Source organism: Symphalangus syndactylus, chromosome 22 (genome assembly GCF_028878055.3).
Source record: "Symphalangus syndactylus isolate Jambi chromosome 22, NHGRI_mSymSyn1-v2.1_pri, whole genome shotgun sequence".
NCBI classification, from domain to species: domain Eukaryota; kingdom Metazoa; phylum Chordata; class Mammalia; order Primates; family Hylobatidae; genus Symphalangus; species Symphalangus syndactylus.
In genome coordinates, this window is record NC_072444.2 from 39,165,443 (window position 1) to 39,179,357 (window position 13,915).

General features: G+C 34.6%; 1 protein-coding gene across 1 annotated transcript; it reads left to right on the forward strand.

The window, feature by feature from the left end:
• The first annotated feature begins 7,886 nt into the window (after positions 1 to 7,886).
• Positions 7,887 to 13,623, forward strand: LOC129472609 (olfactory receptor 4K1). The gene is made up of 2 exons (XM_055262430.1): positions 7,887 to 8,108; positions 12,513 to 13,623. Exon 2 carries the CDS (start codon positions 12,532 to 12,534, stop codon positions 13,465 to 13,467), a length of 936 nt encoding a protein of 311 aa, XP_055118405.1. The 5' UTR covers positions 7,887 to 8,108; positions 12,513 to 12,531; the 3' UTR covers positions 13,468 to 13,623.
• Positions 13,624 to 13,915: the final 292 nt, after the last annotated feature.

Consider the following 13,915-nt stretch of genomic DNA (forward strand, 5'->3'; position numbering starts at 1 on the left):
TATGTATGGATTTGTTACTGGACTCTATTATGTTTCATTAATGTATTATGTATGTGTTTAGCCCTGCACCCATATTACACTGTTTTAATTTACTACAGTTTTAAAATAAATCTTGATGTCTAATAGATTAAGTTCTCTCATCTCTTATCTTTCACAGTGTCTTTGTTAGTTTACCCCCTTTATGTTCTGTAAACATTTTACAACCAACTTGTCAGATTTCTTAAAATATTATTTCAAGATTTTGTTGTAATTGCATTGGATTCATGTGTTAATTGACATACAAAGATATTTATTATATTCATTGTATATCCACATATTTATTAACTTATAGAGAATTGGCATCTTTTACAAATAAATGTTGAAAAAGAAAAAATATGTAAACAAAAAATTACAATTATTTACGTAAAAAATGTAACCTGCAAAACAACAAATACTCTAAGCTTATGTACAAATTTAAAGATGTGCATTTAGAGAAAATTATAAAACTTAACAAAAGGTAGTAATGAAGAGTGTATTAGTAAATAAAACTTAAATAAGTGAAGATAGACACTATATTAATAAATAGAAAAACAGTATTGTAAAAGATGTCAGTTCTCTCTTAGGGTATTTTTTTAGTGTTACTTTTTATTCTTCTTGTAGTAGCTAATTCCTATTACCAGTTGCTAATTCTTTATATTAAGTATTCTCTGTTCAAATTCCTCATGTGGGTTCTGTCTCCTGACTAGACTCTGACAGATACAGATACTTTTAAGTATTTTGAAGATATCAAAAAATCAGAAGCAATCAGAAGCATCTCATCAAATATGTTAATGAGAGAAGTCAGAAGCATTCAGAAGCATCTCATCAAATATGTTAATGAGAGAAATCAGGAGCTAGTTAAATAAAAAAAAGTCAGTAGCTTCATCTATTTATGTACTAAAGTGAAATTCATCTATGACATGCTTGAAAATAGAAAAAAGTGATAGGGCTGGGCACGGTGGCTCATACCTGTATTCCCAGCACTTTGGGAGGCCCAAGTGGGCAGATAACCTGAGGTAGGGAATTCGAGACCAGCCTGACCAACATAGAGAAAACCCCTCTCTACTAAAAATACAAAATTAGCTGGATGGACACAGGAAAGGGAACATCACACACCGGGGACTGTTGTGGGGTGGGGGGAGGGGGGAGGGATAGCATTAGGAGATATACCTAATGCTAAATGACGAGTTAATGGGTGCAGCACACCAACATGGCACATGTATACATATGTAACAAACCTGCATGTTGTGCACATTTACCCTAAAACTTAAAGCATAATAATAATAAAATTTAAAAAAAAATTATCTGGGCATAGTGGCGCATGCCTATAGTCTCAGCTACTCAGGAGCCTGAGGCAGGAGAATCACTTGAACCTGGGAGGTGGAGGTTGCGGTGAGCCGAGATCGTGCCATTGCACTCCAGCCTGGGCAACAAGAGCAAAACTCAGTATCAAAAAAAAAAAAAAAAAGATAGCATTTATAAAGTGAATGCTATCATTTGGTAAACTCAAATTTATTTCTTGACTTTTTAATAATCGCCATCCTGACTGGTGTGAGATGGTATTTCACTGTGGTTTTGATTTGCATTAGATGCTGGTGAAACTGTGGAGAAATAAGAATGCTTTTACACTGTTGGTGGGAGTGTAAATTAGTTCAACCATCGTTGAAGACAGTGTGGCTATTCCTCAAGGATCTAGAGCCAGAAATACCATTTGACCCAGCAAACCCATTACTGGTTATATACCCAAAGGAATATAAATCATTCTATTCTAAAGACACATGCACATGTATGTTTTTTGCAGCACCATTTCCACCAATTTTTCAAATTACTCTAGTTCCAATAAAAATGAGACATTCCGCATGCTAATAGCAATGAATTTCTAATTTAATTAATTCTTATTTAAGGGAAACTATTAATGGCACATAGCATTGTACTTCGGTTAAGATTGTGATATTATGTACTATAGAATCCCACCTTAAATTTTGTTTAAAATATAAAAAATAAATCAACTATTAATATAACTTGGTAATCAACTTTTTAATACACACATTTCAAAGTAATTGGAGAGTATTAAAAATTCTTTTTTTTTCTCTCTGGTTTACAGATCCTATAGACTTTCCCTGCAATGCTGACAAACTGACAGAGAAATACCTTTAACTGAATAAAATGGCAGAAGAAGTGAACATTTTAGTAAATGTGGAAATAACTCTAGTCAATTGAAAAAGTGTAAAGGAAAGTGTCTTGAGTTGGCTGTCAAAAACTGGGATTTGAACATTGATTACATTACTATTTTGTGACATTGAACAGATTACTTAGCTTTTGATCAAGTCACCAATCTCTTCAGTCTTTTAATTTTTAGCTATTTCTCTTAGAATAAAGAAAAGAAAAAAAAACAACCTTTTTGGTTCACACAGGCTCTGTATTATATGGCTTCCTCTTCACGATAACCCATACAATGAGTTAATTAACATATTTCTCCCTGGCTAAGCCAAACTCTACCTTATTAGGGGATTTGTTTACAGTAGATGAATATATTCCTAAATTGCTTTTGATAATCTGAATATTTTAAAAAGCAAGAAGGGATGCTACCAAACCCAGGGCAGACTTTTATTTGTTTCCTGAGATCTCACAATTTAAGCTACTTCTGCTATGCTTATGAACTAAGTTGATGAGCAGTCCTTCTGAAAAGGAACAGTCCTTCAGACAATGCCCAGCTCAGAAGCTGTTCAAAGGAGCTGATGTGATGCCTCAGACTTTACAGAGAGATGCTGTCATGGCTAGTGGGGCCAGTACCCCAAAAGGCCAACGAGATAAAAGATGAAGAAGCTTTAGTTCCATTGACTAAGTATAGACAACTGGCAATAGTATGAGTCAAGTTAGTCACAGGACAAGGAGGAAAGTATCAGAGGTACATTTTCCAAGAACACAGAGTAACAGAGTCCTCCAGGAAAAAACAGAGTGGGTGATTGCAAAGGCATTTCAGGGTGGTCTTTAGAGGAACATAAAGGTGGGGTGTGGGTGGAATGGATCTGTCAGCAGAGCCAAGATCCAGTACTTCACCATAGGTGTTTTACTTTTTAAACAGATCTACATTTCATCATAAATGCTTTTCCATGGAGAAGACCCTTGCTATATTATATGTTGTATTTGCAATATCTTGAAATTCAAATAGATTTAACCTCATATCAAGTACATGAAGGATATCATAAAACTACTAACATGTCAACAAAAAGTTGTAGAAAACCTCTCAACTTTGTCTTGTGATGGAGTTCTCACCCTTAAAAAGTCACATTTCTTACTCCATAACTTTCTGAACATTTATAGTTTGTTCAGCTTTTTCAGACTCTCTTACTCTCTGTCATAATATTGTCCTGAGGGAACTTAACGGTCATGATAATCTATAGAACATCATATTAGTCACACATTGAAGGTATGCACTGATTAGACCTGTGAGTAGGAAGTGACATACAAGAAGGTTAGCAATAACCCTTAAATATTTTCAGAATTCTGCCAAATCATTTAGGTGCTGAGTCCAATACACTAGAGCAGGCTATAGTATCCTCTCGGTTACATAAAATACACATTATTTTGTTTTGTATTCTTTACCACTGAGAAAGAGGCATAGTTCTTGCAAGATCATTGAATGTTACAGGCAGCATAAAAACTGCTTTGTAAATATTGCTTTAGATCAATTTTAGGTTGATTCATGGGATTTCCAGTTTTCAGTGGGTACCAGTACTAATTCTGGTCTTCACTGCAAACTGCCCAGCCATTCAGGCTATGTCAACCAGAAATCCAATGAAATGGAGATATCCATGATAAATAAGGACATTGTGTAGATTATTTACAAAAGTCAATTAAATAAATAACAATACTTTTAGGATTCCAGAAAAAAATAACTCTGCAAAAGACAACTGCTTACTGTTTAAAAAATAGATCTTAGTATGCTGTTGGGTCTTATCAGGGACTAAGTACCTGACCACTGATTTCCAAGTGACTGCCTACGTGACAAGCACTGCTCATCATGAACTGTTATCAGATTTATTAAATCTTAATTTCTAGCTGCCACAGCAGCAAGCCATCACACATTGGAAATGGCATGTGTAGGACCACGCTGAAGCAGGTATAAAGGCACTACTAATTGGTATGAACAGGTAGGCTAAATCCCTTATCAAGTATTTCTGTGCATTAATATATTTTCTTAAGCTCAATATCATGGCCTCGTGGGAGAGTTTCTATGGATGACTTCATTCTATGTCTTGGTGCAAGCCAAAAAATGGACTGCTGCTGCATTACAACTCACTCAGATGACCTTCACGGACACTCAGGAGGAAGAATTCTCTCATTGGCTGGAGCCATAAACATTGCACTTAGTTATCAGATTTAGATGGAGAATTGGTCATAAGTAAAAATAAACATGAATTCGTGGGCTTTGAAAAAATGGCTTTGCTAGCTTGTTAGGGGTCTTGAAGATCAAAATTGAAAACTGGAGGAAAGTAGTCTGGGAGGGAAGAATGAGGGTGAACCTATGTGAGTGGGCTCTAAGTGTGTAGATTTTTGTACTTCAAAACAATGCCTATCAGGGACCAAAAACATGGACTCTCTTTTATCAAGGTTAGTCTCATACCACTACTGCAGCTCCTGAATGCTTGGTCTGTTGGTAGAAGGGAGTCGTGCTGCAACCTTGTTATGGTGCCATTCCTCAGAGAGACCACATCCATTTGGTGGCATATCAACTGTATCACACTCTTTCCTCTGAAGGGGGGGTCGTGATTTGTCTTTATTGGAATTCGTTCCTACTCCTGATGTGAGTTTTCCTTCTCTACCTGTAGTCTTTCTCCCCAGACACAATTCCAGGGCACACAGAATGTTTGATATATGGATATAGGATTCCACAAAGATTGTCTCTGGAATTATAGACAAAAGTATTTACTGTGAAGAAACCGGAATTTATTGAATTTACAGTGAAGAGGTGTGACAATAGAGACATATCATGGATCCATTTTTCTGGGAAGCTTCCAGCCACAAACAAGATTGGAATGGCCTTTAAAAGCCTCAGATAAGAGGTTGTTGTTGAGATTATGCTCACATTTTTTGAGACGGTGAACTCCAAAATGTAATATATTCATTGATATGACAGTTAATTTGCAATTTTCTGTCACCAGTAGCTAAAATACTGACAATCAGATAACAAGGAATAGACAAGGAATAGATTGGACTCTCTCTCCAGCATTCCCATTGATCCACTTACAGATTTTGTGCTTCCTGTCCCAACTATTCTAGGATTTACTATGATCTTGCTTATTTATTTATTTATTTATTTATTGCTTGTGGTTTATTGAATATCTTGCTTCTACGGCTAGAAGTATACTTCAGTTATGGAAAGCTTTTAGCCAGGATCTCTTCAGCTATTGTTTTAGCCTTGTGCTCTCTTCTTCTGTGACTTCAATTATGTTTGTCTTTTTCCAATGTGGCTCTAATTCATGTCCTTTCTTTGCCATCTTTGCCAATTTAACTGACAACAAAAAGCTTGTTTTTTTTTTAAATTCCTATTTGTTTATTTTACATTTCTCTAAATAAGAAACAGGGTTTTTATTTTTAATTGGGCATATATTTTGTCTCTTAAATTAAAATGTTACCTGTTTTCTGCTTTAAATATATTCACTAAGTATAAAATGTATGTTTCTAATTAGGTTTTCATTGACAATGAATTAACATATTTCCTCCCCAAATTACTCCAAATTATGTTGACATTTTTTCAGTCTGTAAGGTAAAGAGGTCTTATTATTGTCATAGAGTTGTAGAGTATTTCTGTTCTTTTGAACTCCTTGTGCATCTGCTCATTTTTCTACTTATTGATATTTCTTTATTTTAATTACTAATAGTATTTTGATTTACAAGGAATTAGTCTCGCTTGTCATATGTGTTGCACATATTTTATAGTTTGCCTTTTTATTTAATGTTGATTGTGGGTTTTTTGAGATATCAAATCAAAAATGATTGTTAAGTCAATTAATTCTATCCATTACATAGCCATATATTTATGGCTTCTTTAATATCATGCTTTAGAGGCCTTACCAACTCTAAGATTATAAAAAAACTTCACGTGCTTTTTTCTAGTTTTTAAAACTTAATCTTTGATCCAATGAAAATTTATTTTGCTTTTATAACTGTATGCAGATAGAAATTTACTTTTTCCTATGAATTTCATTTATATAGTAATCTAAATTTCTTTAAATTATTATAAATATTATTATAAACTATAATTTATATATATTTGGTTATATTTCTGGATACTATTCTATTTATTGTTTAAATATATGTAATTAAAAATAATATAATATATACATTGTAGACATATCACACTGTTTGTGTGTGTGTGTGTGTGTGTGTGTGTGTGTGTGTGTGTGTGTGTGTATGGGGAGAGAGAGAGACAGAGAGCATGGACCAAAATATTTCACCTTGGAGCTTTTCTTATTTTTTTTTGGTAAAGTTACTTCTAGTTAGTTTTCTCTTGCAAATATTTCTTGTCTACTCTCACACAATTTATCTCCTAGTAACCTTTGTAGGCTATTTTAATAACGATTATTTTATGCAATCAAAAGAAACTATTTCTAATCATCCTGAGCAAAATGTAATTATTAGGAAGATTTGGCATTATGTGCATGTTTGACAGTACATTTAGAGAAATAGCCTCATAAGATGAGCAGAACCATTCGAAGCCAAACAGCATGAAAAACAGTCAAGATTATGCTTGTCTGGTAAAAACAGATGCGTGTTGACACTGGGTCTTCCCTGAATCATTGCTGCTGAAATCTACCATTATTTTACTATTGTGATAGTCCCTTAACTGTCTGTCATTGTATATCTCCCTTAAGATGCTAAATTAGGCTTTATGCTTTTGAATTTTTCTTTGTAGTCTGGATATTTTAAAACTTTAATTCATCAGTGTGTCCATTGATTTGGTTTATAAAAGTTCAAACATAATTTTACAATCTTTAACTTTTTTCCCTCAACATTATGTTTTTAACCATACATATTCATGTATAAAATATTATTTAACAATTATATTAAATTTATATATATATGTACTTAGGTTTTTTCCAGTATCTCTCTCCTTCAGTCAGTGCTGCAATGTGTGTCATTGTGCTCAAATGCTTATATATGTGAACGTTTTACTAAGGTGTACACACACACACAGGATACATAGGAAGATAGAAACACTAAGTAATAGGGAAGCTTACCTTCCATTTTTTTACTTAAAGATGACCACTTGAAACTTACATCAGAACCTGTGGAGATCTAGAAAACTTATATCAATTATAGTTGAAAAAGACTGTTGATGTACTTTGGGAGAGAAATAAATTTATATAGGGAATAAATGAGAGCCTCTTTAAATATTTGAAGAAAAATAATATTGAAGTGCTAATAGATTTACTCTTTAAATTACAGACAGTAAAAACAGTGGAGCACAGATTGAACTGTCTTATGAAGTAGTGGGCTCCTTGCAGTTGGAGGAAATACCCTGAGGCGAGGTGATCATTTTTAAGATTGTGTGATTGTTTCATTAACAGAAAGTTAGGAGTTGAATACTTGAATACTTCCTTTGCTTACTGATACTCAGTTAAAATCAAGTAATCTTTTGCTTTCATATGTATACACTAGTTGGCAAACAAACAAGTAAACTTTTTTTTCTTTTCCGTTTCTGGAAAATTATTTTGTAAGACATAATTACTCCCACTGGAAAGTGACCTCAGATCTCTAAAGGGTGATTTCTTGCTTCACCAATGAAATCAGTTTTCTAGAATGAGGTTAAAAGACTTTATATTGTATTGCCTTATGATATTGTAATTGCTCGGTTAAGTGCAAGGTGATCAGAGCCCTCACTACCTCAGGACAGGACCTGAGAGGCTTCCTTCCATATGGCACAGTGTAGGGAACCGAGTTAAAATGCATCAAGTTAAGGTTACATTACAAATATTTTCAGTATGAAGACTCATAGCAGAAAGTGAGAAACAGAAACAAACTAGAGGACACCAAACTGGAGAAAATAAGGAAGAAGTCAAAGACTTGGACAACTTTTTCAAAGTGTAAGTATTATAAATTCATTGTGAACATATTGTTGCACTAGAGAAATAATTAATGAGATCTCTTATAGATGCAAAATCAGCAACTAGAAGATAGCAAAGTGGAAGTTACTGTTGTCTCAAAGTGAAAACTCCCTCTGGAAGAAGAACATTCCTGTTCTCCACTTCTCTGTCTATACCATTCTTCCACTGCACTGCTTTTGGGCAACCCTGGTAAGAAGAGGATCAGAATCTGATAAACAGAGGAACATACGTTACAACCATTATCTGTCCCTTCTCTGACCCATTTATGCTTTCTGTTCAGTGACTCTGTATCCATTAGTTTAACAAATATTTATTGACTACCAAAATTTGCCTCAAATGAAAGGTGTAGATATACACAGTAGAGTAACGGTCAGTAGTATATCCTTTATTGTTTGCTTCTAGGCTTACAGGTAATTAAGTATTATACATTAAAATAAAGACAAGAAAAATTATTCATGCTTATGATTTCAGAGTTCCATTGACACATTGTATAGTAGATATTAATGTAACAGCAACCCTTTCGTATCCAACTTGGTTTTACACCAAGAATAGGGAAATTTTCTGATGGTGTATTTTGGGATCTGAAAACACTCCTATCTCTGAAGTATAGTGGCAATGAGAGAATGAATGATTCAATAATGAAGAAGCTTCTCGGTGTTCTGTGGACAGTCCAAGCAATGCTGACTTTTATAAACTCCATGTGTTTCCATAACTGCCTCTGCACTTAGAATTTTAGAGATGAAACTAGCTTTAGAGATAATCCAGTTCTATCTTTTAAGTTCAGTCACACAGCTAGAAAGTAGCAAGTGTTATTTGTCTATACTATTGGGTAACTACCTTAATTATTAAGAAGAAAATGAGATATAATATTGAACCTCATCTGTTCTACTTGCATTAAAAAAATCATAGGAAGTTAGCTTGAAGAGGAATTTCTAGTTGTTTCCTATATTTTGAAAAATTAAGACTAAAAACCTTGTCATTTATTAGATATTGAAAAGATATAATTTGTGGGAAATTTGGATATTTTCAAAAAATATATTTTTCAAAGATAAGATGATTTTTGAAAAAGGAATAATAATACCACTAACATTATTTAACAATTTTTTGTTAATCATGTTTTATTCTCTTTCTTCTTCCTTCTCCTTTTCCTTCTTTTTTCTTCCTCCTCCTCCTCTTCCTACTCTTGCTCCTTCTCTTCTCCCTCTTTCTCCCCCTTTGTCTTCTTGAGCACCCTCTTTCATCTCTTTCAATCCCCACTCCCGTGTAAATGCCTATTATGTTCCACTCTGAAATGTTACAAGTGACATCATCATTTCACATGTTAGAAAAGGAGTTGAGAAAAGTCAAGGAATTGTTCATTCCATTAGAAATTTTAGGAGCTCAGATTGAATCCAAGCCTGTCCCACTTCGGAGCCCCACCACTCTATCACGCATAAGATTTAGCTTTGTTTGTCCAAAAGCATCTCCCAGTCTACTGTAGGAGTCATTACTACAAGTATACAACTTACTAGTAGTATAAACTTGGGCAATTTACTTAGCCTAAGCTTCTCTGTGCCTCAGTTCCCTCAATTATAAAATGCATATTTGAACGGTAGCTACTTTGAAGGGTTGTTTTGAGCATTAAATGAGTACAAATGCATGCCATATGCTTAGGAGACTGCTTAGAACATAGAAAGTGCTATAAATGTTATCAATATTATCATTTTTATATAAAGCACGTTTTCTAATATTGGCTATAATATATGTATGTACAAAATACTGTGTGATTCATTTAAGTGGCAAATCTTATCACAAATGACATTTCAATTATGGAGTATTTTTTACTGTAATTACAATGGTTCATTATTATTACTGTATAAAGAACTGGTACATATTCTATACCAGTAGTAGTAGAATCTAAATTTATTTGCATGCTCTGTGTCAAGGATTTTTTTTGCTTAATAACCTATGAAAATAAATAATTTTTCTTCCATTAAAAAACTGTATTTAATAGGCTTTCCAGAATGAATTGAATGCTATAAGCAGTTCCTCATGGTGTCAAATTTTATCTTTTAAAATTCATAACTATAGCTTTTTAGGAATTTTTTACTCTTAGGAATGGGAATATCTTTCTTTTTCAATGTTTCTTTGCTCCTCATTTCCCCTGCTCATGTATACACATGATTAGACATGCCAGCATTGCTCCAAATCTTCTACATGGAAATGAGATCCCATCATGGAAACATGTAGTTAGGTCAGTTCATGCCTCGTTGATCTGCTTACATTCTTGAGTAACTTAGGTTTCTGCATTCTTTGTTTTTGAGATGGAGTCTTGCTCCGTCACCCAGGCTGGAGTGCAGTGGCACGATCTCGGCTCACTGCAACCTCCACCTGCCAGGTTCAGGTGATTCTCCTGCCTCAGCCCCCTGAGTAGCTGGGACTACAGTTGTGTGCCACCACACCCGGCTAATTTTATGTTTTTAGTAGAGACGGGGTTTCACCATGATTGCCAGGCAGGTCTCGAACTCCTGAACTCATGATCCACCCACCTCGGCCTCCCAAAGTGCTGGGATTACAGGCATGAGCTACCGTGCCCGGCCTGCATTCTACTTAAAACTACAAATCATAACCAATGCAAACATGGAAGGCCCTGAAAGTGTAGGATATAATGCTTCAACATCCAGGTTAAAACTACATAATGAAAGCTTGAAAACAGTTTAAACACTTTTTAATTTGGTTTATGATTACCTATACAATTTTAACTTTTAAAATATAAAATATTTATTATTTTGGTCATGTCTAAATAAACTGGTTCTAACAAACCACTGAGGAATATGGAGGGGTGCAGAGCTTCAATTAGCATAAGGACAAATAAATATCTGTTGTGTACTGTTGGATACACAGAGCTAAGTTCAAAAATGTTTCCTGAACCACTTCAGGAAGGGTGTGCAGGGTTTTCTCTGTGACCAAGTGGCCACATGTGTTAAGCAAAGTGTCAAAAAACATTTAAGAGCAAATTTGCTTACTAGTTAACTTTCCTGAGAATTTCTTATGCCTTTGAAATGAACTATATGAGATATTTCTTAAACCACCATTCCTGAGAGGTGTTGAGATTTTGACAAATTCAAGTTTGTCAGGTACGTATAGGAAAGATAAAACACAGTCAGAAGAAAGACTGAAAACACGTTGTTGGTTATTGTGTCATTTATAGTTAATTGCTTTTTATGTGACAGAAGGTGAACTTTGATTAACTGTTTGTTAAAAGGTTGAAAGGAAGTGTTCTTGAGCTTCAGAGAAACTTTCAGAATGTCACCATTGGCTCTTCCTTCTCTATTACAGTAAATTGCTTCTATCGTTTTCTTTTTTCTTCTTTTCTTTTCTTCTTTTTACGTTTTATTTATTTATTTATTTTTTTTGAGACAGTGTTTCACTCTTGTTGCCCAGGCAGGAGTGCAGTGGTGTGATCTCAGCTCACTGCAACCTCCACCTCCCAGGTTCAATCAATTCTCCTGCCTCAGCCTCCCGAGTAGGGGGGAATACAGGCGCCCACCACCACGCCTGGCTAATTTTTTTTGTGTTTTTAGTAGAGACAGGGTTTCACCATGTTGGCCAGGCTGATCTTGAACTCCTGACCTCAGGTGATCCACCTGCCTTGGCCTCTCAAAGTGCTCGGATTACAGGCGTGACCCACCGTGCCTGGCCACTTCTTTTGTTTCTTAAAATACTTCCAAGAACACTATGATTCTCAGTTCCATTTAGTATTGTGTTTAAGGCTAATTGAATTCACGATTTGCTCTTGATCTACCATTTGTTAATTTAATTTTTATTGTTTCTTAGCATGCCCTCTCCTCCAGCCAGGCCACTCCACTAACAGGTTCCTGAATGAAGTACATCTTTATATTTTTACCTTTGATTCTTTATTCATGTTATTCATTTCACTTGAAATAATAGACTTTTCCTTCACTTTTGGCTAGCAAATTTCAAACTTGAGAGAAGTTTTAGCACAAATAGAAATTATTCGAGCTAAAACTTATCTTACCACTTTGGCATAATCTCTTTAATCTTATCAACGTTTATACTATTAATGTATTTCACTTATACTTTCCTGTTTCTGATTTTGTATTTTCATTTTTTTTAGTATGTGTAGTTTTTTCTAATTATGACAGGGATTCATATCTAATCCTCTTTTTCACACTCTTTCAACTTTCATAGCAGTCATGGATGTTAAATATTAGTCAACTGAGTACATATGTAAATATATATAACCTAATTAAATTGACTATTTCTTTTGTTTATAATTGACTATATTTCTTTTGTTTATAAACGACTATATTTCTTTTGTTTATAAACTAGAAGTATTGTAATGCCAATCATTGTGACATTTTTCTAATCTCTTTTTTTTAGGTAACTGCATATTGGATACATGGCTCACACAAATGAATCGATGGCGTCTGAGTTTGTACTTTTGGGACTGTCTAATTCCTGGGAACTTCAACTTTTCTTTTTTGTCATCTTTTCTATAGTCTATGTGACATCAGTGCTAGGCAATGTCTTAATTATTGTCATTATTTCTTTTGACTCCCATTTGAACTCTCCTATGTACTTCTTGCTCAGTAATCTTTCTTTCATTGATATCTGTCAGTCTAACTTTGCCACCCCCAAGATGCTTGTAGACTTTTTTGTTGAGCGCAAGACTATCTCCTTTGAGGGTTGCATGGCCCAGATATTCCTTCTTCACAGTTTTGTTGGGAGTGAGATGATGTTGCTTGTAGCTATGGCATATGACAGATTTATAGCCATATGTAAGCCTCTGCACTACAGTACAATTATGAACCAGAGGCTATGTATAATTTTTGTGTCTATTTCCTGGGCAGTGGGCATTCTTCATTCTGTGAGCCACTTGGCTTTTACAGTGGACCTGCCATTCTGTGGTCCCAATGAGGTGGATAGCTTCTTTTGTGACCTTTCCTTGGTGATAGAGCTGGCTTGCATGGATACATATGAAATGGAAATTATGACCCTAATGAACAGTGGCCTGATATCATTGAGCTGTTTCCTGGCTTTAATTATTTCCTACACTATCATTTTGATCAGTGTCCGGGGCAGGTCCTCCAGTGGGTCATCTAAGGCTCTTTCTACATTAACTGCCCACATCACAGTGGTGATTCTTTTCTTCGGGCCTTGCATTTATTTCTATATATGGCCTTTTAGCAGACTTTCTGTGGACAAATTTCTTTCTGTGTTCTACACTGTTTGTACTCCCTTGTTGAACCCCATCATCTACTCTCTGAGGAATGAAGATGTTAAATCAGCCATGTGGAAGCTGAGGAACCATCATATGAACTCCTGGAAAAACTAGGGATCACTATGAAGGAGCATAATCCTGAATTCGAATGAAGACCCTCCAGTATATCACAGTGTCATGCCAACCATCTTTGCCAGAGATAACGGGTTATTGAGTTACAGAATTGGCTTTTTGTTTTAAGTGCAAGAGAATTGCATCAAGTCAGTCTCTGGTTCTATTTAAATATAATGTTAACTATTTTTTCATTGTTTATAATTCTAAAGTACAAATTGTCTTGAAAATATTTAGTAATATTTTAAAACATTTTATAAAGATTTAGAGATTCCAATGTGCATAAAATGTTATTCATGTTACTAAGCTTGTGATTCTCTTCAATTGAATACATGATAGATTTAAACCTGACAATCAAAATGTACAGGCATACTGAATTTCTGATATCTTTACCCAATTTATTCATAACATTACAACATACATTGACATAGTAGAAAAAGCATTACATTTT

Excerpts from the sequence above, each read along its gene's own strand:
- LOC129472609 (XM_055262430.1), top strand. The coding sequence starts at position 12,532 with ATGGCTCACACAAATGAATCGATGGCGTCTGAGTTTGTACTTTTGGGA.